The sequence below is a fragment of the Neoarius graeffei genome, chromosome 15, assembly GCF_027579695.1.
Source record: "Neoarius graeffei isolate fNeoGra1 chromosome 15, fNeoGra1.pri, whole genome shotgun sequence".
NCBI lineage: Eukaryota > Metazoa > Chordata > Actinopteri > Siluriformes > Ariidae > Neoarius > Neoarius graeffei.
In genome coordinates this window covers 20,190,849-20,215,829 of record NC_083583.1, presented here as the reverse complement: position 1 = coordinate 20,215,829, position 24,981 = coordinate 20,190,849, and the positions used below count along the sequence as shown (strand labels likewise).

Sequence of the window (24,981 nt, the reverse complement as noted above, 5' to 3'; positions counted from 1 at the left end):
GGTGGATGGGACTACGGAAGAGTAGTAGTCTGGGAACGGGGACGCGCTTCTTTGGAGAATTACTGCCTGTTGTAGCTGAAAATGTGAGTTAAGTATTTAAAGATTTGCGGTGAAATAAGTTTAATGTTCGATGTTCATATGTTTTTGTGAAGACTTGTCTGTCATCTTTGTTAAATTTAAGGATTAACGTTTTCGAGTGTACTTCTCTTTTTGTTGGAAAACATTTGATGGATTGCTGCGTTGTCCAATCGGGAGGCAGACGCGAGAGCGCGCACTGGTTGTTTAGCCAATGAGCGAGCAGCAGAATGCGGGTGGTTGCGTAGGACATAACGGAAGGGGCGGTGTCCTTTTTCAAGAAAACAAAAGTAGTTAATGTTTGAGGCTGATAATTTGTTTTCTGTCTCCTGTAAGTGTTTTAGACTGTTCACTTATTATTTAACTTTCATTTACAAAAAGTCCAATGTTGTGCGGTTTTGACTGTAATTGCATGTCGATATACGTTGTGATCAGTTGAGTGTCTTGTGATCAGCTGATTTTGCAAACATGACCCTGGAGATGAGTTTATTTTAGAGATGGTGTTTTGATTTCTATAATAAATTCACTTTTTGTGTATTCCTACACATCATTGTGGAGGTAAGAAAGGGGGAAAACCCTTGAATTAAGGAGTAATACTGGTTTAACAAACAGTAACTGAACTGTTGATTAATTATCTGATAACAGGCTGATGGTGGTGATGGTTTCCAGTGACACTAGGTGGTGAATATTTACCTTTCAACAAAGTGTGTGGGGTTTTTTTTGTTTGTTTTTGTTTTATTCATCAACAGTAACTGCTTTTATCCTGTCCCAGGAACACTGTGGATCCTGTCCCAGGAACACTGGGTGTGACACACCCGGTACCATACACAGATGCATTCACACCTAAAGCCTCGGTCACAACCGGCCGTACGTGCTCCTACGGCCGGTCTACATGCAACAAACGCACGGAGGGCACGCGTGAAACGCACGGAGGGCGGGCGTGTGACGTGCTGATTTTCGAGCCGTAGACTGGCCGCAGAGGTTCTTTGTCATGTCAAACAAACTCTACGGGCGCTTACGTTTTTTTCAGGTTGCAAGACAAACTTACGGCCAAGGTGCGTCTTTCTCCACAAACAACAACAACAAAAAAACGCAGCGATTTGGGAAACGGCAAAAATTGCATGGCCAAAAAAATCGTACGTCCGGTTGTGACCTAGGCTTAAGAACAATTTAATATAGCCTGGGAGAACATGCCCAGTAATTAACCTTAACTCCACGCAAACAGTAACCTGAGATCAACCCAGGGATCTGACAGTTTTGTTTCAACAGCACTTGAATGACGGCCCCATGAGGACAATTGAGGGTTATACCTGGAGGATGTTCTAGACTCTTACAGTAATGCTTTTATGGCTGAGGACTACAGTTGTCTTGCTAACTTTAGGAATGCAGTTATCATGAACAGTTTTTCACTCAAGTTTCCATCAATGAAGAGTTATAACATCAACGAAACTGTCCTCATGTTAAAACTGTTAATATTATAGTCAGGCTGTCTGTTGTTGCCCAAATGAGGATGGGTTCCCTTTTGAGTCTGGTTCCTCTCGAGGTTTCTTCCTCATGTCGTCTGAGGGAGTTTTTCCTTGCCACCGTCGCCACAGGCTTGCTCATTGGGGATAGATTAGGGATAAAATTAGCTCATGTTTTAAGTCGTTCAAATTCTGTAAAGCTGCTTTGCGACAATGTTTATTGTTAAAAGCGCTATACAAATAAACTTGAACTTAAACTACCTGCTGCACCAAATGTATCAATTGTGAGGTTGAGTTGACTATAGTGTCACTTATAGGAGAGTAGAAGGCTGCGTCACATATAAAACTGAGTAATTCATGGTAAAGTGCTTTTATTATAGAAAATCTGAGCTGTATGGAGTCTGGAAAGCTTGTGTATTTAAAAACAAAAAACACAAGTTAGTGGCTGGATGAGGAGTGGCATCATACTGTCTCAAATTGGCTAATTATCAAGATTCCCATGAGTTCGTTAAGGTGCGTCTCATTGGTGTCTTTACCAACCCTTAAACGAAATCTCCGTTGAGTACGTTTCTATTGAAATGTTATTCTGGTATCAATTTGTTGGTTAATACTGTATTTTTGTTGTTCCTTCGAGAAGTTTGTGGTCGTCTGCTGTGTTAATGTCACAGGAAGAAATTGTTAGGCCAGTTACAATGGTGCTTAATAGGGGAAAATAACCAACAAACTATTGAGAGCTGTGAGCAAGCATGATTATGCTTGGAGAATGAAGACATGGGGTTCTTCTATTAGAATGGTTACTACTTACTGACCTGACATGCCCAGGTTTGTCACTAAACCAGGTATTTCAGACTCGAGTTTTATTACCAAGTATGTTCTCACATACAAGGAATTTGCTTTGGTGGTTGGTGCTTGAACAGTTAAGATAGAAGAATTAAAAAAAAAAGTTGCTAGTAATAGAATTAAAAAAAAAAGAAGAATCTAAAATATGCAAGTTTGAAAAGTGAATATGGGTTGTTATGAAGTCCAAGCTGTATAGTATGTCCTGGAATGTGGAAAAATAGCTTACATGATGAAGATAAAGAAGAGTCATGACATGAACGTGTGAGAGGAAGAGAATATGTGCAGTGGGTTAAATAGCCAAGCTGTACAGTGTGTGCGCACCAGAATGTGCACTGAAGGTTCATAGAATGAAGATGTATGACATGAGCATTAGATGTGCAAAATGGCAGTTCAGAGGCAAAGTGCATTAATATCATAAATTGAAAGTGTGAGGTTCGAGTCAGTGGGGGTCTCTGACCTTATTAATGAGGCCAGCTGCAGTGGGGGGGAAGCTGGCCTTACGGTATGAGGTTTTGGTTCTAATGGACCACAACCTCCTACCAGAGGGGAGTGATTCAAAAAGTTTTGTGTCCGGGGTGAGCGGGGTCGGCCACAATCCTTTCTACTCTCCTCAGGGTCCTGAACTCGTACAGGTCTTGAAGAGATGGAAGGTTGCAGCCAATCGTCTTCTCAGCAGAGCAAATGATGCGCTGCAGTCTGCCCTTGTCCCTGGCAGTGGCAGCAGCGTACCAGACAGTGATGGAGGAGGTGAGAATGGACTCAATGATGGTGGTGTAAAACTGCACCATCGTTGTCTTTAGCAGATCGAACTTCTTCAGCTGCCGCAGGAAGTATGTCCTGTGTTGTACTTTCTTGGTGAGCGAGCAGGTATTTGTCTCCCATTTAAGGTCCTGAGTGATTATAGTGCCCAGGAAGCAAAAATACTCCAGAGGTTACTGAGGAGTCAAACAGGGTGATGGGGGAGGGTATGGAAAAGCTCCTCCTGAAGTCTACCATCCTCTCCACTGTCTTTAGAATCTCCCACCTGTAGGCAGATTCATCCTCATCAGAGATGAGTCCAGTGAGGGTGGTGTTATATGTAAACTTTAGGAGCTTGACAGACTGATGACTGGTGGTACAGCTGTTGGTGTACAGGGAGAAGAATAAAGGAGAAAGGATGCAGACTTGGGGCATCCGGTGCTGATGGTTCAGGAGTCAGAGACGTGTTTCCCCAGCTTCACGTGCTGTGTCCTGTCAGACAGGAAGTCAGTGATCCACCTGCAGGTGGAGTCAGGCACGCTTGTCCTGCAGAAGAGCTGGGATGATGGTGTTGAAGGTGGAACTGAAATCCACAAACAGGATGGTCTGGGGGCATGCCCCACCAGAAAAGTTTGAAATTTACATGCCTTCTGGTGCATTCTCGGCTAATAAATTACTAACCATTTCCCTGTAAAATACTTGCAAAATATGTATGAAATTTCACTCTAGAAATGTGTGTGCTTGGCTTTCTTAGTTATCCTCTGTAGTATGCTGCCTGGCTCTGTAACACAACTACATGGTGTAACATTACATATGCTACAGCATGGTCACATGGTCTGGCTCAGCCAGTCACAGTGTGAGAATCAACAAATATGGTGTCGCTTCCGGTCATGTTAGACCCGAATCAAAGACTATTTCATGGTGGAATAATTCTGTGGCCCCATGCATGAACCTGATAACCCACATTTTTAAAAATGAGAAAACTGAATATAATAATCCATAAATTTGATATCAGTCAACCAGACATAGATTTGAGGTTTGTAAGGGTTTCATTAGCATGTCTCCAGTTAGTCTGAAAATTGCACTGGTGAAAATTTTAAACAGCTAAGAAAAATACAGATAAAAATATGTGGGTTATCAGGTTCATGCATGGGGCCACAGAATTGGATTTGCAGCAAATTATGGGCAGCAGAGATGATACAAGTAATTTGAAGGGCAAGTTTTGTTTTGTTTTTTCTGGGATTGAGTAGCTGGCGTAGACCGTCTGTATAGGCAGAGAAGACCACCGGTTGCCAGTGCTTGTGGACATCTCTGAGTCTGTAGGCAAACTGCATGGGGTCCAGAAGTAGGTCAGTGTCTGAAGATTCTCAGTCATCCAGGTACATAGTAATCTGTGGTTGATAGAAGAGAGCAACTGGACTTGCTTGAAGATTCTTGAAAACATTTCACCTCTCATCCGAAAGGCTTCCTCAGTTCTGTCTGACTAACAGGGAGTATCAGGTATTTATCCTCTCATGGATCATCATAGAATCAGAATTCTGATGGCTGCATTGTAGGTGGCTGATAAAAGATGTCTTAGACACCCACCTCTGTTCAGTGATGGCCGTTCCAAGTTGACAAAAATGAACGATCCTCTCTGGCTAAGATGTCTGCCAGTTTTCTGGAAGTCCTCTCATACTCCCGCACCAGTCGAAGGGCTCTCATCCCAAAGTGCGTAGAAACATGTCTGTAAAGATTCTCAGTCATCCAGGTACATAGTAATCTGTGGTTGGTAGAAGAGAGCAACTGGACTTGCTCGATGATGATCCATGAGAGGATAAATGTGATACTCCCTATTAGTCAGACAGAACTGAGGAAGCCTTTTGGATGAGAGGTGAAACGTTTTCAAGAATCTTCAAGCAAGTCCAGTTGCTCTCTATCAACCACAGATTGCTATGTACCTGGATGACTGAGAATCTTCGCAGACATATTTCTACGCACTTTGGGATGAGAGCCCTTCGACTGGTGTGGGAGTATGAGAGGACTTCCAGAAAACTGGCAGACATCTTAGCCAGAGAGGATCGTTCATTTTTGTCAACTTGGAACGGCCATCACTGAACAGAGGTGGGTGTCCAAGACATCTTTTATCAGCCACCTACAATGTAGCCATCAGAATTCTGATTCTATGATGATCCATGAGAGGATAAATATGTGATACTCCCTATTAGTCAGAAAGAACTGAGGAAGCCTTTTGGATGAGAGGTGAAACGTTTTCAAGAATCTTTAAGCAAGTCCAGTTGCTCTCTATCAACCACAGATTAAGTAGGTCAGTGATTTGCTTTAAGGTGGTAAAGCACAAGGCACTCGGGAAGGATTTTGTAACCACAAAAGTCAGGGCAATGGGTCTGTAGTCATTTAATCCTGTGATCTTTGGCTTTTTGGGGATTGGGATAATGGTGGAGGCCTTGAAGCCTCCATGGCCTAATAGAGAAGCAGCTTTGGGACCAAAAGGTTGCTGGTTTCATTCCCTAGACCTAACCCCCAACTGCTCCCCAGGCTACTCTGGGTACATTGTACATTGCTCTGGATAAGAGTGTCTGTTAAATGCCTGTAATGTAATGAAGCAGGCTGGCATATGGCATGGCTCCAGTGAGGTGGTGAAGGTGTCTGTGAAGACCGAAGACAGCTGATCAGCACAACTTCAGGGTAAATGGTGAGACAGAGTCAGGACTTGCTGTTTTGTGGGGGTTTAGCTTCTTAAAGAGTTTTGTTGACATCCTTCTCCAGAATGGAGAGAGTTGAGGCTGTGGTGGTGGGTGGATGGGCCTCCTGGGTGAGAGGTTGTAGAGAGGCTCTGGCAACATTAGAGGTGGGGGTGTTGGGCTGGAGTGTGGAATGATGGGGGGGATGGTATCAGGATAGTCGCATTGTCTTTCAAAGCGACAGTAGAACTCATTCAGTTGGTTGGCCAGGCGCAATTTAAGAGTGAGGGGGCTGAAGGTCTGTAGTTAGTGATCTGTCTGAGCCCTTTCCAGACAGACGTGGAGTTTTTGGCTGAGAACTGGTGTTGGAGTTTCTCAGAGTACAGTCGTTTAACTTTTCTCACCACCTTGCTAAACCTGTTCCTAGACTCTCTAAAACTGTTCTTGTCCCCACTTCTGGACGTTTCTTCCTTTTGCAACCTTAGCTGTCTGAGCTTATCTGTGAACCAGGGTTTGTCATTATTGTAACTCACCCTGGTTAATGATGGAACGCGGCAGTTCTCACAGAAGCTGATGTAGGATGTCACAGCCTCTGTGTACTCCTCCAGATTATTGGTAGCAGTCCTGAACACATCCTAGTTTGTACAGTCCAAGCACGCTTGAAGGTTCTCTGTAGCCTCATTGCTCCACATCTTTGATGTCCTCACTGCAGGTTTCCTCAGCTTTAATTTCTGCCTGTATGCAGGAATCAAGTGAACCATGATGTGGTCAGAGTGGCCCAGTACGGCGTGATAGGCATTGTTGACTGTGGTATAGTAGTGATCCAAAATATTCTCCTCCCTGGTTGGACGTTTTATAAACTGTTTATATTTGGATAGTTCATGGTTGAGGTTACCTTTGTTAAAGCCAGCGAGGACAATAACTAGGGAGTCTGGGTTAGTCTGCGCCGCACCCAGTATTTGGTCAGCCTGCATGCGCTGTGCAGTTCTGCACGTTGGCTTGCGGTGGAATGTAAACACCGATGAGAATGAATGAAGCAAACTCATGGGGGGAGTAGAAGGGTTTACAATTGATGAAAAATGATTCCAGGTCAGGAGAACAGTGCTGTGGGATCACTGATGCATCACTGCACCAGCCGCTGTTTACATAAAAACGGATTCCGCCGCCCTTTGTTTTGCCAGAGAAATCCATGTTACGGTCTGGTCTGAAAAGTTGGAAGCCGGCCAGCTGCTGCGCAGAGTCGCGTGTAGCCACATCTCTGTGAAGCATAAAATGGAAGCTGTAGAAAAGTCCCTATTTCTCCCCATTAGCATCTGGAGTTCGTCCAGCTTATTGTACAATGAACACACGTTGGAGAGAAATATTGCAGGTAGAGGAGTGTGAAGTCTGTGCTGACGGAGGCATATCGGCACATTTCCCTCTCCTCCGGCGTCTCGCTGAGTGAGCAAAGGTGAGGGCACCTTTGACCAGAATGTCCAATAAGTCCAGGGATGACACCAGAAAAGTTAAGTCAGCTGGGGTTGTCCCCCTGATGTTCAAGAGCTCTTCTCTGGTGAATGAGATTTGAGTATCGCAGCAGCGAACTGAGTTTACAATCAAAAGACAAAACAATGCGCGCCAACACATCGAGGCAGCCATCCACGGCGCCGTTATACAGTGCATAATGACTACCCCCTGATTGCACTAAAGGACTAAGGCCAAGTTTACATTAGACCGTATCTGTCTCGTTTTCTTCGTGGATGCACTGTCCGTTTACATTAAAACGCCGGGAAATGGGAATCCGCCAGGGTCCACGTATTCAATCCAGATCGTGTCTGGTCTGGTGCTGTGTAAACATTGAGAATACGTGGATACGCTGTGCTGAGCTCTAGCTGGCGTCGTCATTGGACAACGTCACTGTGACATCCACCTTCCTGATTCGCTGGTGTTGGTCATGTGACGCGACTGCTGAAAAACGGCGTGGACTTCCGCCTTGTATCACCTTTCATTAGAGTATAAAAGTATGAAAATACTGCAAATACTGATGCAAATACTGCCCATTGTGTAGTTATGATTGTCTTTAGGCTTGCCATCCTTCCACTTGCAAGTGGTAAGTGACGCGCATGCCCGATATGCACTGAGATCTCTCACACAGCGGCTCAGTCCCGAATCACTGCTCGTGCACTTCACTCGCGCGCTCTGTGAGCTGCGCAGGGCTGGAGTGCGCACCCTCCAGAGAGCACTCGCTGTTCAGGGCGGAGTGATTTGGAGCACAGGATGCCTGCGGAGCCGAGCGTATCCGTGTATTGGCGTTGCTGTGTGCACGCTAATCGTTTTAAAAACGTTAATCTGATGATCTGCTGATACGGTCTAATGTAAACCCCACCTAAAGCGCTGTTGCATTGCTCTCTTCAGGTAGAGACGAACCAAGGGCAAATCTAATGCTGTGTTCACACTTATACCAGTACGAAAGTGGTATAACTGTATCGATACAAAGTATACCGGTACAGTTTAGTGCGTCTGTCCACACTAGTGAGAAATGTTTGTGGTTTTCTTTCATGGTAGTTGAAATGCGTGTGCACGAAATGTTTCCATGGTTACCGAGTAACTTCCTTCCTAGAATATATGGCGGATGAGACAACATGTGTGTGCTCTTTGTCAATGTACAGTCTGTATTTCTGGTGGTCATTTATTCAGTCGAATCGTATAAAATGCGCGAGGCAGTTGAGAAAGAAACAAAGAAAACCAATCTCCGTTCTTCACTATTTTATTCAGTGAAGACATCGATTGAGGTGTGTGACTTTGCGCATGCGCATTATATTTGTATCGATACAGAGCTGCTTCATCTGTCCACACTACGCGAAGCGCTACAGTACCGATACTGTACCGGTACGAAACCCATACATTTGCGGGTTCCGTACCGATACAGTTATACCGCTACAGTACCGGTATAGTTGCTAGTGTGGACAGGTGTTGCGGTACGAAAGTAGTTTCGTATCGGTACAAAATCCCTAGTGTGGACAGGGTATAGATCTCACTGGTAATTCTATCAGCAGGTAGTCGAATGGCATTGTGGGTAATATAGGATTTCATTGCATAAACTGTTGATCACGTATTAATCTATAACACACAAGTTGTTCAGAGTGGATTTTTTTTTTCTCTTTCCTGCAGCAGAACACATGGCAGCAAACAAGAACAAGGGCCAGAGCTCTCTGGTTCTGCACAAGGTCATCATGGTGGGAAGTGGAGGAGTGGGCAAATCAGCACTCACACTGCAGTTCATGTATGATGAGGTGAGATTTACACTGAAATATGGTTTGGCTCATAGGTATCTTTATGCGCTGGTTTAGGAGCAGCTAATGTTCTCTGAAAGGTCAGGCACATGCCATGCAGAATCAGAAGGACTTTATGGGTAGAGTGGTTCTGGTTGGAATAGGTTTTGGTTTGATGCCAGTGTGCAACATGAATCAAACGTGCAGTATAAAAGGATCAGACAGTGCAGTAGATGCAAATGATCGCACTGAGAAAGGACATAAAACATGGTGTGAGTCCGTGAGCTGCAAAATAAATGCATACAGTTGTCAAGTTTACATACAGTGACAATGTCATCTTGGATATGAATGTCATGGCAATATTTGGGCTTTCAGTAGTTTCTTTGAACTGTTCTTTTTCTGTGGCAGAATGTACAATATACTGTACATCTTTTATTAAAAAATAAACTAGAATTTGGTGTACAACTTTAATTTTCTTTGGGTTTTCTGAAATCAACACTGGGTCAATTTTATATACAGCCCACCTAATATTTGGGTAAAATGTCTTCGCAAGATTCACCTTGATCAAACATTTTTGTTTACCATGAACAAGCTTCTGGCAGAATTCTGGTCGGATATTTCACGACTCTTTGCAGTAGAATTGGTAGAGTTCAGTTAAATTTTTTTTTTTTTTTTTGGTATGGACTCGATTTATAAGCACGGCCCATATAGGGTTGAAGTCAGGACTTGTTTTAAGCTTAATATTAGCCTGCTTTATCCTCCACAACCAGCTCTGATGCGTGTTTTGGGTTCATTGTCCTGTTGCAAGTCCCAAGTCGTGTTCAAGTTTCTGATGGTTTATGCTGAAGAATTCTGAGGTAGTCCTCCTCCTTCATTATTTCATCCACTTTGTGCAATGAACCAGTTCCACTGGCAGCAAAACAGCCCCAGAGCATGATGATCCTACAGTGTCTCTCTGTACATGGTGGTCATTGTGGCCAAACAACTCAATCTTTGTCTCATCTTACCATACAGCTATCCTCCAGAAGGCTTTTTTCTTTGTCCGTGTGGTCGGCTTCAAACTTTAAGCTTGAAGGTGTCAATTTTGGAGCAGGGGGTTATTTCTTGGATAGCAGCCTCTTAGTCCATGGTGATGTAAAACTCACTGAACTGTAGACAGTGATCCATCAGCTTCCAGTTCATGGCAGGGCTGTGCCATGGTGGTTCCTAGGTTGTTCCTGACCATCCAAACCAAATTCCTTTCATCTGAGGGTGACAGTTTGGGTTTTCTTGAAGCAAAGTGGCTTAGCAAAGTGACTACACCTCACAGTAAATTGCATACAATTGTTTGTTTGAATTGATATTGGAATTCGCAGTTGTTTAGAAATGGCTCCAAGAGACATTCCGGAGTTGTGTATATGTGCGATCCTCTTTCTCAGATCTGCACTGAGCTCCTTGGACTTTCCCATTGTATTGTGTGTTGGTCAATCCAATGAGTGCTGTAAACAAACCCTTTTTTATGAAGGCACAGAGAAGCTACCAGCTGTAGTCAATCATGATCTCTAACAGGAAGTTAAGAGACCTTGGCCTTGGCAAGATAAGACATTTTGGAAGTTTCAGCACCTCTGAATGAATCGAAGTGAAATGTATGTAAATTTTTGACCCTGTGTTGACTTCAGAAAACCCAAAGAAAATTAAAACTTGTGCACCAAATTCTAGTGTTTTGTTTTAATTAAAGATGTACATGTGCTGTACAATCATTCTGCCACAGAAAAAGTACAGTTCAAAGAAATTACTGAAAGCCCAAATATTGCTTGGTTCATATCCAGGTGACATTCATGTCACTGTATGTAAACTTCTGACCACATCTATACATACGAGGATACTTCAAAAAGTTCTTGGCCTCACCCAGAAAACATCACAGGAGAAAGATTGTTCTTGCATTATTTTTCAACATGGTCTCTCTTAACTTCAATGCACTTGGTCTACTGATGTTCAAGCTTCGCTATCCCTTCATGGAAGGTGGTCACATCTTGAGACTCCTCAAACAGCATGGATGACCTTCATCACTCTGAAAATGGCAACCAAGCAAGTGGGATTTCAGTTTGGGAAACGGATAAGTCAGACGGTGCTGGGTCGGGTGAGTAAGGTGCATGGGGCAACAGTTCAGAGCCACATTTGGCTGCTTCTGCCCTTGCCACGTTTGCTGTGTGGACGGGCGCATCGTCCTGGAGCAACAGCACGCCAGCTCAACGTTTTCCTCTCCTTTTTTTTTTTTTTTTCTTTGATTGCTTCTTTCATTTAAGTTTTTGTGGATTGTGATGGAATACTATAAAGCCTTATAGTTGCGCCCCTTGTTTCTAGGTGAGGCCCAGAACGTTTTTGAAGTATCCTCATACGTGCATACATATATTTATGGTGGTTTACCACACCTGTCATCTTTTTTTTTTTTTTCCCCTACTTAAAAACGTGACACAATCCCCATGTAATTTTTTTTTTTTTTTTTAAAGAAATAGAAATTCCTTTTTCTTGCTAATACAACATGATGGATTGATCTAATTAATCTTTTCTTATCGAAATGATATAAAACTCCCTAATAAAAAGAAAACACTACTGGAATGCCTTCTATGAGATTTTGCTGATGCACTTTCATAAAACTCTTCATTTAACTTCTTCCCCCAGTTTGTTGAAGACTATGAGCCAACTAAAGCAGACAGCTACAGGAAGAAGGTTGTGCTGGATGGAGAAGAGGTTCAGATCGATATTCTGGACACAGCAGGACAGGAGGACTATGCAGCCATTAGGGATAATTATTTCCGTAGCGGAGAGGGCTTCCTGCTAGTGTTCTCCATCACAGAGCAGGAGTCGTTCAGTGCCACCTCTGAATTCAGGTATGATGGATTTGTTATAAAAATGCATTCTCAGAGCTTCACTCTGAGATGGAAGAATATGGAGAGTGAGTCATTTCCAGATGTTAAAAGTGGGTTATGGCCACAGGTCTGAACTCTAACCTGTGGTGCTTGGACGCTGGTAGAAAAATTGACATTGTCACTTTAAAAAAAAAAAATATATATATATATATATATATATATATATATATATATATATACACACACACACACACACTAGTGCATCTCAAAAAATTAGAATACCATGAAAAAGTTCCTTTTTTTCATAATTTAATTCAAAAAGGTAAACTTTCATATATTCTATATTCATTACATGTTAAGTGAAATATTTAAAGCCTTTTTTGTTTTAATTTTGATGATTATGGCTTATAGCTCATGAAAATCAGAAATCCAGTATCTCAAATTATTAGAATATTCCCTAAGATCAATCAAAAAAAGGATTTACAATACAGAAATGTCCAACTTCTGAAAAGTATATTCATTTATACACTCAATACTTGGTTGGGGCTCCTTTACCATGAATTACTGTATCAATGCGGTGTGGCATGGAGGTGATCAGTCTGTGGCACTGCTGAGGTGTTATTGAAGCTCAGGTTGCTTTGATAGTGGCCTTCAGCGTATCTGTATTTTTGGGTCGGGTGTTTCTCATCTTTCTCTTGACAATTAGCCTGGGCCCGCCCATCCTAAGTGTGACGCAACACGAGGGCCTGTTGCGAGCTTAGTCTGGCAAGGCAAGCTATCTACAGCTCTTCCAAGCTCCCGAAAAATCGGGAGCCAATCAACTTTGAGCATCTCCAACGGCCCTGGGTAGAGGCGTGTTCAAGGCAGTGATGTAGTAGAACTCCGACCGGAAGCCATAGATTGTTTACAGAATGTATGCCGGAAGCGCTTCATTCACTAGAAACATTACGAACATGGAGCAAGTTCTCATTGAAAATGGAGCAAAGAGCAGCCCTGGAGGTATTTATTGAAAGGAAGGCCGTTTTCGCCTTGCTCCTGACCGGCTTCGGTAAGAGTTTAATCTACCAGTTAGCCCTGTCGCGTCACATACATCAGAGGAAAAAGTGATGTGATTGGTTTAAGCTTCGTCACAGCCTTTTCTGGGTTCGACCAGTAGCAAACTGAGGCATTTCAGGGAAGCGGGTCAACCACGCGCTTTGGGAAACGGTTGGGCTTAATATCTTTGCCAGACCAAATGCTCGCAGAGCTTTGAAGTCGCGTTAGCCAGACTACTTGACAATACCCCATAGATTCTCTATGGGGTTCAGGTCAGGCAAGTTGGCTGGCCAATCAAACACAGTAATATCATGGTCAGCAAACCATTTGGTAGTAGTTTTGGCACTGTGGGTAGGTGCTAAGTCCTGATGGAAAAGGAAATCAGCATCTCCAAAAAGCTCGTCAGCAGATGGAAGCAAGTGCTCTAAAATCTCCTGGTAGATGGCTGTGTTGACTTTGGACTTGATAAACTACAGTGGACCAACACCAGCAGATGACATGGCACCCCAAATCATCCCAGGCTGTGGAAACTTCACACTGGGCTTCAAACACCTTGGATTCTGTGCCTCTCCACTCTTCTTCCAGACTCTAGAACCGTGATTTCCAAATTAAATGCAAAATGTACTTTCATCTGAAAAGAGGACTTTGGACCACTGAGCAACAGTCCATTTCTTTCTCTCCTTAGCCCAGATAAGACACTTCTGACATTTGTCTCTGGCTCAGGAGTAGCTTGATATTAGGAATGCGAAAGTTGTACCCCCTTTCTTGAAGATGTCTGTTCGTGATGAGTCTTGATACACTGACACCAGCCTCAGTCCACTCCTTGTGAAGCTCTCCCAAGTTCTTGAATCAACTTTTCTTGACAATCCTCTCAAGACTGCGGCCATCCCTGTTGCTTGTGCACCTTTTCCAGCCAGCCTTTTCAGCAATGACCTTTTGTGGCTTACCCTCCTTGTGGAGGGCATCAGTGATCATCTTCTGGACAACAGTCAAGTCAGCAGTCTTCCCCATGATTGTGGTTGTGTGTACTGAACTAGACCGAGAGATGCACTGTGTTCATACTGTTTTACTCAAACTCGAAATGAAATATTCTAATATTTTGAGATGGGTTTGTTTTTATACTGTATGCCATACTGATTAAAATTAAAATAGAAAAATGCTTGAAACATTTTAGTTTGTGTGTAATGAGTCTATAATATATAACATTTTCACTTTCTTAAATAACTGATGGAAAATATTGAACTTTTTCACAATATTCTAATTTTGAGATGCACTAGTATATAATTTTTTTTTTCTTCCTTGTTTTAAATTTTAGAGGCAAGTTTCACCTTTTAAAGGATATCATTTTGCATTTATGGTTTATAGTTTTGAGATGTTAAACAGAGAACTAAGTACAAACCTACTTGTTTATACAAGTACAAACGTGTATGTGTAATATATACAGCATATTACGCAGTTGTGCGAGGATATGAAGTTTGTCTTCGAGTGGTGAATATATTCGAGGAAGTGAGGTGAACGAGTGAAGATATTTTCAGCACAAGAAGATAAACGTCATCTTTGTGCAACCCTGTAATGTTCTTAATATTATGTAGACACATCCACAAGTTAATCAAGAGAATTTTAATTTTGAACCGGTTTGCTATTTTGACAACGTGCGTCTAGTCAGCAGGAAAACACTGGGAGTGACGTCATCGGAGTGAAATATCGGGGAAAACGTCACTCAGATCCACGATGTATTTTGTATGAAAAATGTAAATTTTTCAACACGAAGATAAACTTCATATCTTCAAGACATGTGGTGATCTTATTATATAGACACATTCACAAAAAAAGTAAGCAAATTTATCAAAACAATTAATTGATGTTCTTATAAGTGACGTGTACAGATTTGTCATGGTTTTGGTTCTCCGTGTCCTGTGTGTACTCGTATGAAAAATATACAAGTGGCATATTTCCCAGTAAAACACTCGTGTCCATATAATATGTGTATGTTCTACTCCAACAACTCGTGTTCTGTGGTGAGGTTGAACACTGGATGCTTGGTAAATAACCACACTGATAACATTCTACCAAAGTTAGCTTCTCAAAGGGAACCTGCTATGAAAAACTTTTTTTTTTTAATTGCTTGTGCGATATACATTTGGGGCTCTGGAGCCTCTCCCATCCTACAGACTCTATAATAAGACAGCGCAACCAGTTTCTTTTTGGGCTGTGTAATTCAGTAAACATGTTCAGATTTGAGTTCAGTAGAATTATACCGTCCCCCTTTTGAGTATCTCGACCCACAACTTAAAGGACCCATGGCATGGTGGTTTGTTGATGCTTTAAACGGGCTTGTGGAGGTTTCTGGATGTTATATCCGCAGCCTTTCTCGAAATGAACCCTCGGCACGTAGATATAGCCTCCTGGGAGAAAGCCCCATTTCAGCCCTTTTCCCAGTGCGTCGTTTTGCTAATGAGAAGCATGGAGGCGGGGAAGGGTAGAGGGTGGGGGTGGGCCGTGGGGGGAGGGGCTTGACCAAGCTGCGGGCATGAGTGAGAGTGTTCGGAGTGGTAGTTTACGAACGTATAATACCCTAGGCTTGAACACGCACTCCATAACCAAAGAGGATAGAAGCAGCAACTACAGCAACATATCGCTTATCCAACAGAAGACATGCATTGCGGAGCAATAGTCAGACATAAGCTCATAAGTTAGTCAATTTCCAGAGTAAACTCAGTTTAACAGAGCATGCTGCATGCTCTTTGGTTTTGTAGCGCAGAGTACCTGGCTAACTGCAGGAACCGGTTAGCTGCACAGCTAATGTAGCCATTGCAAGGCTAACGCACTGATTTTAAAACACGGCAAAACGACTTAACAGTTATACACTTACTTGTTCGGTGTTTGTGGCTGATGCGGCAGGGATGCTTGGTACGGACCCAGGCTTCAGTGACAGTTGATGTGCAAAACCTGCCCTGTACTGTCCCAAGGTGTGGAAACATTCCTCAGGAAAATGCTTCCGACAAACATACACCGTCTTAGGTAGACTCGACGGCGTATTATTGGAGTAAATAAAATTAAGCCACTGCGTCTTCAGGGGCTCTCCCGTCGGCAGTAAAAACAGACTCCTTTCTGTGTTGTCACATCCATGTACAGCGCAATTTCCATGTTTTGCTCGCTTAGGTGGTGCCATGTTATGTCCTCTATGGTCTCCTCACTACAAAATTGAAGTGACGTATCTATGGTGGCAACTTTTGAGCTGGGTGGGCAATCCATACAGTGGGTGGGAATCCAGAGGGGGGGCGTGGGGATCATCTCCCTTGCTGACGTAGTAAAGGGAAGAGCCTATCAACGCGCCATTTTGTCGCGCCATTCTCAAATGTTGACAAAGGGTGGGCATAGTTTGGTTTACACATTGACATTTCTAGCCACTGGGGTGACTTAAGAAGGTCAGAGGAACTCATTTTAACGTTAAAAAAAACCTCAAAGTGAAAATTTCATGCCATGGGACCTTTAAGAATTACCTTCATGAAGGATGTGCCCCCCCCCTTCTCCTCCCAGTGCCTGTTTGTGTGATAACCACTTATTGTGTGACTGTTTTACCAGCCTGGGCCAGTACAATGCAGGACTGGACTCTGTGTTGACTTCAGAAAACTTAAACTATATTAAAACTTGTGCACGAACTTCTTGTATTGTTTCTATTAAACATCTACACTACCGTTCAAAAGTTTGGGGTCACGACATTTAGTCAAGACATTTTTTCTGGCCATTTTGAGCATTTAATCGACCCCACAAATGTGATGCTCCAGAAACTCAATCTGCTCAAAGGAAGGTCAGTTTTATAGCTTCTCTAAGGCCAAGTTTACATTAGACCGTATCGGTCTCGTTTTCTTCGCGGATGCACAGTCCGTTTACATTAAAACGCCGGGAAACGGGAATCTGTCAGGGTCCACGTATTCAATCCAGATCGTGTCTGGTCCGGTGCTGTGTAAACATTGAGAATACGCGGATACGCTGTGCTGAGCTCTAGCTGGCATCGTCATTGGACAACGTCACTGTGACATCCACCTTCCTGATTTGCTGGCGTTGGTCATGTGACGCGACTGCTGAAAAACGGCGCGGACTTCCGCCTTGTATCACCTTTCATTAAAGAGTATAAAAGTATGAAAATACTGCAAATACTGATGCAAATACTGCCCATTGTGTAGTTATGATTGTCTTTAGGCTTGCCATCCTTCCACTTGCAAGTGGTAAGTGACGCGCATGCCCGACATGCACTGGGATCTCACACACAGCGGCTCAGTCCCAAATCACTGCTCGTGCACTCCACTCGCGCACTCTGTGAGCTGCGCAGGGCCGGAGTGCGCACCCTCCAGAGGGCACTCGCTGTTCAGGGCGGAGTGATTTGGAGCGCAGGATGCCTGCGGAGCCGAGCGTATCCGTGTATTGGCGTTGCTGTGTGCACGCAAATTGTGTATTGGTGTTGCTGTGTGAACACTAATCGTTTTACAAACATTAATCTGATGATCCGCTGATACGGTCTAATGTAAACCCCACCTAAAGAGCTAAACTGTTTTCAGCTGTGCTAACATGATTGTACAAGGGTTTTCTAATCATCCATTAGCCTTCTGAGGCAATGAGCAAACACATTGTACCATTAGAACACTGGAGTGAGAGTTGCTGGAAATGGGCCTCTATACACCTATGGAGATATTGCACCAAAAACCAGACATTTGCAGCTAGAATAGTCATTTACCACATTAGCAATGTATAGAGTGGATTTCTGATTAGTTTAAAGTGATCTTCATTGAAAAGAACAGTGCTTTTCTTTCAAAAATAAGGACATTTCAAAGTGACCCCAAACTTTTGAACGGTAGTGTACATTGCACAATCATTCTGCCACAGGAAACGAAGAGTTCAGAGGAGCCATTCAAAGCCCACTATTGCCCTGACCTTCATAGCTAAACTTCTGACCACAACTATAACTTTGAATTATAATTTCGAATGATCTGTTTAGAAAAGCAAATCTTACTTCTAGCAAGTTCAAAACAATAAAAAAAAAAAATGCACTACAGGAAAAAGCTGGTTTTATTTAATGTTCATGCGTATAATTCAAGCGTATAAAACGCATTTGTCAGCATCCAAGTTCTTTACTGATCAAACCTATGGGTACAACTTTTGTTTTCTTTCTTTGAGGATTATAAACCTAATTTCTCTTCGACACCAGTTTATTTCCACACTACTGATTTCCAAACTTCAGCCAGAACAGGATGTCAGTGCTGACTTCCTTTGGTCAGCATTTTCATTTCAAAATTAAAGAAATATTTCTATTTTTAAGCAGCAGTTGTATTGAGATCATGTTCGGGAAAACTGCCAAAGTTATGATTCACAGTTTTCAGTGATGCTCTGTTTCTAGAACGGTGTGTTTGTCATTTTCTCTCTGTTTCTCTCTAACATTTGCGCCTCTGTATCGAAGCTATGCCAGTACTTGATTTCATCACCAATATGATGTCATGACCACAAGAACCTGCACAAACCTGCATTTTGAATTAATACAGCTTCTGTTTTGTTGTGTGGTTGGCACAGGACACAAATAGAAGCAATAGAGTATAAATAAGCATATATTGAATATTTTATTAGTGTGTGTGTGTGTGACAGAGAGCAGATCCTGCGTGTGAAGGCAGAGGAGGACAAGATTCCTCTGTTGCTAGTCGGAAATAAATCTGATTTGGAGGACAGGAGGCAGGTTTCTGTGACCGGGGCCCGGGAAAAAGCAGATGAATGGGGAGTGCAGTATGTGGAAACCTCAGCAAAAACACGTGCCAACGTTGATAAGGTATGGTTCACACACATTGTTTCATAGTAGCGCCACTTATCTTCTAGCATGTATTATTCTGTCCACATTCACTGGATGTGAGCAGTCGTGTGCTCTGATTGGCTACTCTACCACTAGGCTATCAGCTTATATACCGTGAGTAGAGAAAAACAAAATGGTGGAGCGTGTTGCTGAACCAACCGAGGACGAAATAAAAACTAGTCGAAAACGTGTGCCCCCCCCAAAAAAAAAACACCCAAAATATGGAATAAAAGTATTTGATCGTAAGAAGTATCCTTTTTTATTTTTCAAGAATTATCACATTTTTCACAAATTGCGACTGTCATTTCGCTGGTTTGTTTACATTCTAAGCGGAAATTATTTTGTATAAAGTTTTTATCGAATTTGCAAAACACAAAAATGCTCCGTTTCTCAAAATCCAGTGAATGTGGATAGAATAAAAGTTATTCCACTCAATCTCGTTGTACATGGCTTATAGTCAATATAGCGCATGGAATTTCCTATAATCGCCTGCATATTTATACTACCGTATTTACCGGACTATAGAGCACATCGGAATATACGCCGCACCCACAATTTTAAAGGACCCATGGCATGGTGGTTTGTTGATGCTTTAAACGGGCTCGTGGAGGTTTCCGTATGTTATATCCGCAGCCTTTCTCGAAATGAACCCTCGGCACGTAGATATAGCCTCCTGGGAGAGAGCCCCATTTTAGCGCTTTTCCCAGTGCGTCGTTTTGCTAATGAGAAGCAGGAGGCGGGGAAGGGTAGAGGGTGGGGGCGGGTCTTATCATTAATATTCATGACATGTAAACGTGTTACCTCTGATTGGCTAACAGCACTGTGACGCTACCTCCAGTGGGTCAGAACAAGCGGATGTGGGTGTCTTACTATGGCGAGAGAGAAGGAACAAACCGCGAAGGGAAAAATACCGCACGCTGACGTCATTAAGGTGCGACGCGAGGAAATAAAATAAATTCAACAAATGTTTGGGTTTTTACTGAACGAACAAACAAAGAAATAAAATGAACGAGTGACTTAAAAAAAAGAATGTGGGTGTCTTTGTAAAAACTGTTTTGATTGGCTATTATAACAGGGCATGCTGCATGCTTTTTGGTTTTGTAGCACAGAGCACCTGGCTAACTGCAGGAAGCGGTTAGCCGCACAGCTAATGTAGCCATTGCAAGGCTAACATGGCACCGATTTTAAAACACGGCAAAACGACTTAACAGTTATACACTTACTTGTTCGGTGTTTGTGGCTGATGCGGCAGGGATGCTTGGTACGGACCCAGGCTTCAGTGACAGTTGATGTGCAAAACCTGCCCGGTACTGTCCCAAGTTGTGGAAACATTCATCAGGAAAATGCTTCCGACAAACATACACCATCTTAGGTAGACTCGACGGCGTATTATTGAAGTAAATAAAATTAAGCCACTGCGTCTTCAGGGGCTCTCCCGTCGGCAGTAAAAACAGACTCCTTTCTGTGTTGTCACATCCATGTACAGCGCAACTTCCATGTTTCGCTCGCTTAGGTGATGCCATGTTGTGTCCTCTATGGTCTCCTCACTACAACTGGGCGGGCAATTCATACAGTGGGTGGGAATCCAGAGGGGGGGCGTGGGGATCATCTCCCTTGCTGACGTAGTAAAGGGAAGAGTTTATCAACACGCCATTTTGACGCGCCATTCTCAAATGTTGGGCATCGTTTGGTTTACACATTATGAAATTTCTAGCCACTGGGGTGACTTAAGAAGGTCAGAGGAACTCATTTTAACGTTAAAAAACCTCAAAGTGAAAAATTCATGCCATGGGACCTTTAAAAGAAAAAAATATTTTTACATTAACCGCACCAGACTATAAGCCGCAGATATATACGTTGTGAATGAGAGATTTACATACTTTAATCGTTTCCAAACGGTGCCTGTAACACGGCAGTAAAACGGCTGATCGGACAAAACAGAAAAGTCATTAATGTTTTTATTCATCCTCCTCCTGTGCACTGAAACCACTGAAGTCGTCGTCTTCAGTGTCAGAGTCGAAGAGCCTCAGAACATCTCCGTCACACACCTTTTCAGTCTCTCCGTCGGTGTCGCTCTCAATGTCACTTTCATCTCGAGGCACAGTTACCGATGAAGTTGCGCTGTTCTCTCTACGCAGCAGTCCAGCCTTTCGAAACCCCTTGGTGATCGTGGATTCTTTCACACTGATCCACGCTTTTAGGATCCACTGGCAGACCTCAGAAAAGAATGCTCTTTGCATGCGGCCAGTTTTTGCGAATGATTTCTCGCCGCTGGTCATCCAAGCCTCCCACTCACTTCGGAGTGCCGTTTTAAATGCACAATTCACACTGATGTCGAGTGGCTGCAAAAACTTAGTTGTACCTCCAGGAATCACAGCTGGAATTGAGTTTGTTCTCTTGATGGCTGCTTTCACAGAATCTGTTATATGGGCCCTCATACTGTCCAAAACAAGCAATGATTTTTTCCGGTGGAAAAAAAAAAAAAATCCTCCCGGGCGCTTACTGTAGCACTCCGTCAGCCATTCAGTCATTAGGCTTTCTATCATCCACCCTTTTTTGTTAACTTGAACGACTATGCCTTTCGGAAATTTTTCTTCTGGCATAGTCATCCGCTTGAAAATCACCATCGGTGGAAGCTTCTGTCCGGATGCGGTACAGCTCAAAACGCGTGAAATGCGTTCTCTCGTGGCCAGTTGTTTTCATCATAATGGATGACGCTCCTGTCTTGTTAACAGTTCTAGTTAAAGGCAGGTCAAACGTTAAAGGTACTTCATCCATATTTATTATGATGTCTGGTCCGATGGAATTTTCGGCTAGTTTTGTTTCAATAAATTTGTGGAAGTTTGCAACTTTTTTCTTTGTAGTCGGGAGGGAGTTGCTGACACAGTCATCTGTGCCCTGATGGACAGATCTTTTCGTAAATCTAAAACACCATGACGGTCCACCTTTAAAATCTTCATTACCCATTTCGCTGGCGATTTGTTTAAGCTTTCAGTCGGATTTGCACGGTGGATACACCCCGGCCATCTGCTCTCTGTGTGTTCACCCAGTCCTCAAGAACATTTTCAAGTTTAGGCCATCTGCTTTTATGACCTCTGAAAGCCTTTGTTAGCCTGGCTAACGCGACTTCAAAGCTCTCCGAGCATTTGGTCTGGCCAAGCTATTAAGCCAAACCGTTTCCCAGAGCCCGTGGTTGACCCGCCTCCCTGAAATGCCTCAGTTTGCTACTGGTCAAAGCCAGAAAAGGCTGTGACGAAGCTTAAACCAATCACATCACTCTTTTTCCTCTGACGTATGCGACGCGACGGGGCTAACTGGTAGATTAAACTCTGACCGAAGCCAGTCGGGAGCAAGGCGAAAATGTCCTTCCTTTCAATAAATACCTCCAGGGCTGCTCTTTGCTCCATTTTCAATGAGAACTTCCCGTTGAATGCTTTCAATACAGCATCTACCGCTGTGTTAAAGGCTTGCCGCTGCTCCATGTTCGTGATGTGAATGAAGCGCTTCCGGCATAGATTCTGTAAACAATCTATGGCTTCCGGTCGCGGTTCTACTACGTCACTGCCTTGAACACGCCTCTACCCAGGGCCGTTGGAGATGCTCAAAGTTGATTGGTTCCCGATTTTTCAGGAGCTTGGAAATGCTGTAGATAGCTTACCTGGCCAGACTAAGCTCGGAACAGGCCCTCGTGTTGCGTCACGCTTAGGATGGGCGGGCCCAGGCTAAGCCTTTGTTGTTCTTTGGCATTGAATCAGTTCTTCACGCTGCCGTCTCCAACGTTCATTAACGCCAAGCTTGCGTGCAGCAGCTCTATTTCCTTCCTGGATAGACAGATCGATAGCTTTCAACTTAAAAGCTGCATCATATGCTTTTCTTCGTGTACTTTCCATGATGAGGGTGTGAAAAATATTTTGCGTTCGTGCGTGTCGTGCTGCTTGCGTCGTCGTCTTTATATTGACCTCTTGCGTCTGTCGTGTTTTTGCGCCCCCTGATGGCAGTTAGCGAAGAAAAATCTATAGATAAGCCGCAGGGTTCAAAGCGTGGGGAAAAAAGTAGCGGCTTATAGTCCGGTAAATACGGTAAAAATTATAGAACGTACATGATCTGTACATTTCCACAGAGAAAGCGTGCTCACTCCCCAGTTGGTAGCTTTTGTTCAATGACTGAAAATTGGGTTGTTCAAGATGTCCTCCTCTTTTCAGGTGTTTTTTGACCTAATGAGGGAGGTGCGGGCTAAGAAAATGGCTGAGAACAAGGACAAAAATGGCAAGAAAAGCGGCAAGACGAAAAAACCCCTGAAAAAGCGCTGCAGAGTGCTTTGAGTCAGAAGAACCGTGAAAAGCAAGCCTCTCTCAGCACAAAGCCTTTCTGGTGGACATGGAAAACCCAAAAGCTGTTTTTCCACTATTGTGGTTAACGTTGCCAAATGCAGACAAAGAACTGTGAACGGGTGCCGTTGTTCTTCCTTGCTCTATCCAGCGAGGTTTATGCAACTGCCATCCATTATGATTTTCATATCTGAATTTATGTCTTCTGCCGTCAAACACACAAGATCCAACCAGATGGACATTCATGCAGTTATTTTGCATATAGTATAACTTTATCTCAGGCATTTTAAATTTGGCAAACTATCTTTGGTTGTTATCTGTGTCTCCTACTAATATCTGAACCACTTACATAAATTTTATGCAGTAATGTTTCTCGTGTAGTCTCTTGTTTATAATTAGCACATTAATATTTACCACTACTGTGTTTCATATTCTATTAGCTCAGCACTATTTAAGAGATGAACTATATCATTTGAAAAAGAACCACACAGTTTTGCAACAGCCATATTATGTTGGATCACTATATGTTTAGATTAGACAAGTCTTTGCTAGTTGCTGCAGCACCTTTTATGGAAAACAATCTGAACCTTCTTTCCTAAGAGCTTTATAGCAGACATTTAAAAAAAAAAAAAAAAAAAAAAGGGAAAAACAAGTATGCAATACTTTGAACACTCTAATGATGAGCTGATGTTGAATGCAGTGCTATGGGGTGTTCAATGAAGCAAGATGACTTGGTTATCTGGATAATGGGAGTTACGTGTAAAGAACAATCTTGATGGATAATAAATATACACAACATGTTCTGCAGCTATGTGAGAAATGCTGTTTGTTGTAATACTGTTGTGTATTAGCGTTTGCAAAGACTTCACTATGCAAAGCCTACTACATGTATTGCTTTTAGTATAAACCACAAGTTTTTGTAATAACCATATTTTTGTAATTGAGCCACTTTTTGTATGAATTGCTTTCACTAATTCACTGTATGTTGATAACAGACCAAATAAACTCTATTTGCTTATTACATGTTTGTTAAGTCAGGTAACATTTTGATGACTTTCAAACTCGTACCTATTAGGTGACTTCTTCTTGAGGGTACAAATTCCAGGTTGGTATCTGGTGTAGGATAACCAACTTCATGGACGAGGAAAGACCTTCTTTAAACTTGATTTGTATAAATTCTTTCCAACTTTTCCAAGTTGTCTTGCGCCAGCATGGAAGAGTAGGCTCATAAAACCATATTATGCCAAGTTCGAAGGGGGCCCTCTCCAGACACTCGCCATGTGATCAGGAGGGCATGTTAACAACCCCGGACTGGTGTGATGGGGCAAATGGGTTCACCCCAGCAGCCTTGGACTGGGGTGTGATATGCGACCAGAGGATTACCACTTAAGTCTCTCAACATCTGTACATATAACACCCATACTATAAATGACTTAAATGAAGATTTGCTTGAAATTATGTTCCATGAGATAAAAGATATCAAGTGGGATCTAATTGAAAGAGTCCAAAATTTGAACTCCTTGAAGAATCAGGGTATCCTCTCTTCTTCTCAGGTAATGAAAGTTCTAGATCTCATGGTGTTGGTTTCCTTGTCAACAAATCTTTGGTTCCTTTCATTGATGACTATGATCCAATGTCTGATAGGCTTGCAACCCTTCCACTCAAAGAGAAATTCTCAAACATCATCTAGATACAGGTCTATTTTCCAACCATTGGACATCTTGATGAAGTCCTAGAGCTTTATGATCAAATCCAACAGACCAACAACAAAATCCCCTAACATGATCATCTCTTTGTTATGGGCGACTTTAACAGCAAAGTAGGGGGTTTATATTCCATGTATCCCAAAGCTATAGGCAAACGTATCATTAGATGTTTTAATAAC

The 24,981-nt window shown here is 42.8% G+C and overlaps 1 protein-coding gene across 2 annotated transcripts; it reads left to right on the top strand.

The window, feature by feature from the left end:
* On the top strand, positions 1 to 24,117 carry LOC132899238 (ras-related protein O-RAL-like). Of its 2 annotated transcripts, none has more exons than XM_060940984.1 (5): positions 1 to 83; positions 8,948 to 9,069; positions 11,710 to 11,918; positions 18,570 to 18,747; positions 22,971 to 24,117. In XM_060940984.1, the coding sequence occupies exons 2-5, from the start codon at positions 8,956 to 8,958 to the stop codon at positions 23,088 to 23,090; spliced, it is 621 nt and encodes a 206-aa protein (XP_060796967.1). In that variant the 5' UTR covers positions 1 to 83; positions 8,948 to 8,955; the 3' UTR covers positions 23,091 to 24,117. The 2 variants fall into 2 exon arrangements, with proteins under 2 accessions (XP_060796967.1, XP_060796965.1); XM_060940982.1 differs by having other exon boundaries at positions 10 to 83; positions 8,951 to 9,069.
* The last annotated feature ends 864 nt before the right edge of the window (positions 24,118 to 24,981 follow it).

What these genes read in the sequence shown, in the direction of transcription:
- LOC132899238 (XM_060940984.1), top strand. Translation starts at nt 8,956, where the DNA reads ATGGCAGCAAACAAGAACAAGGGCCAGAGCTCTCTGGTTCTGCACAAG. An exon ending in TGCAGTTCATGTATGATGAG is followed by an intron (nt 9,070 to 11,709) that starts GTGAGATTTACA and finishes TTCTTCCCCCAG; the next exon opens with TTTGTTGAAGACTATGAGCC. An exon ending in CACGTGCCAACGTTGATAAG is followed by an intron (nt 18,748 to 22,970) that starts GTATGGTTCACA and finishes TCCTCTTTTCAG; the next exon opens with GTGTTTTTTGACCTAATGAG.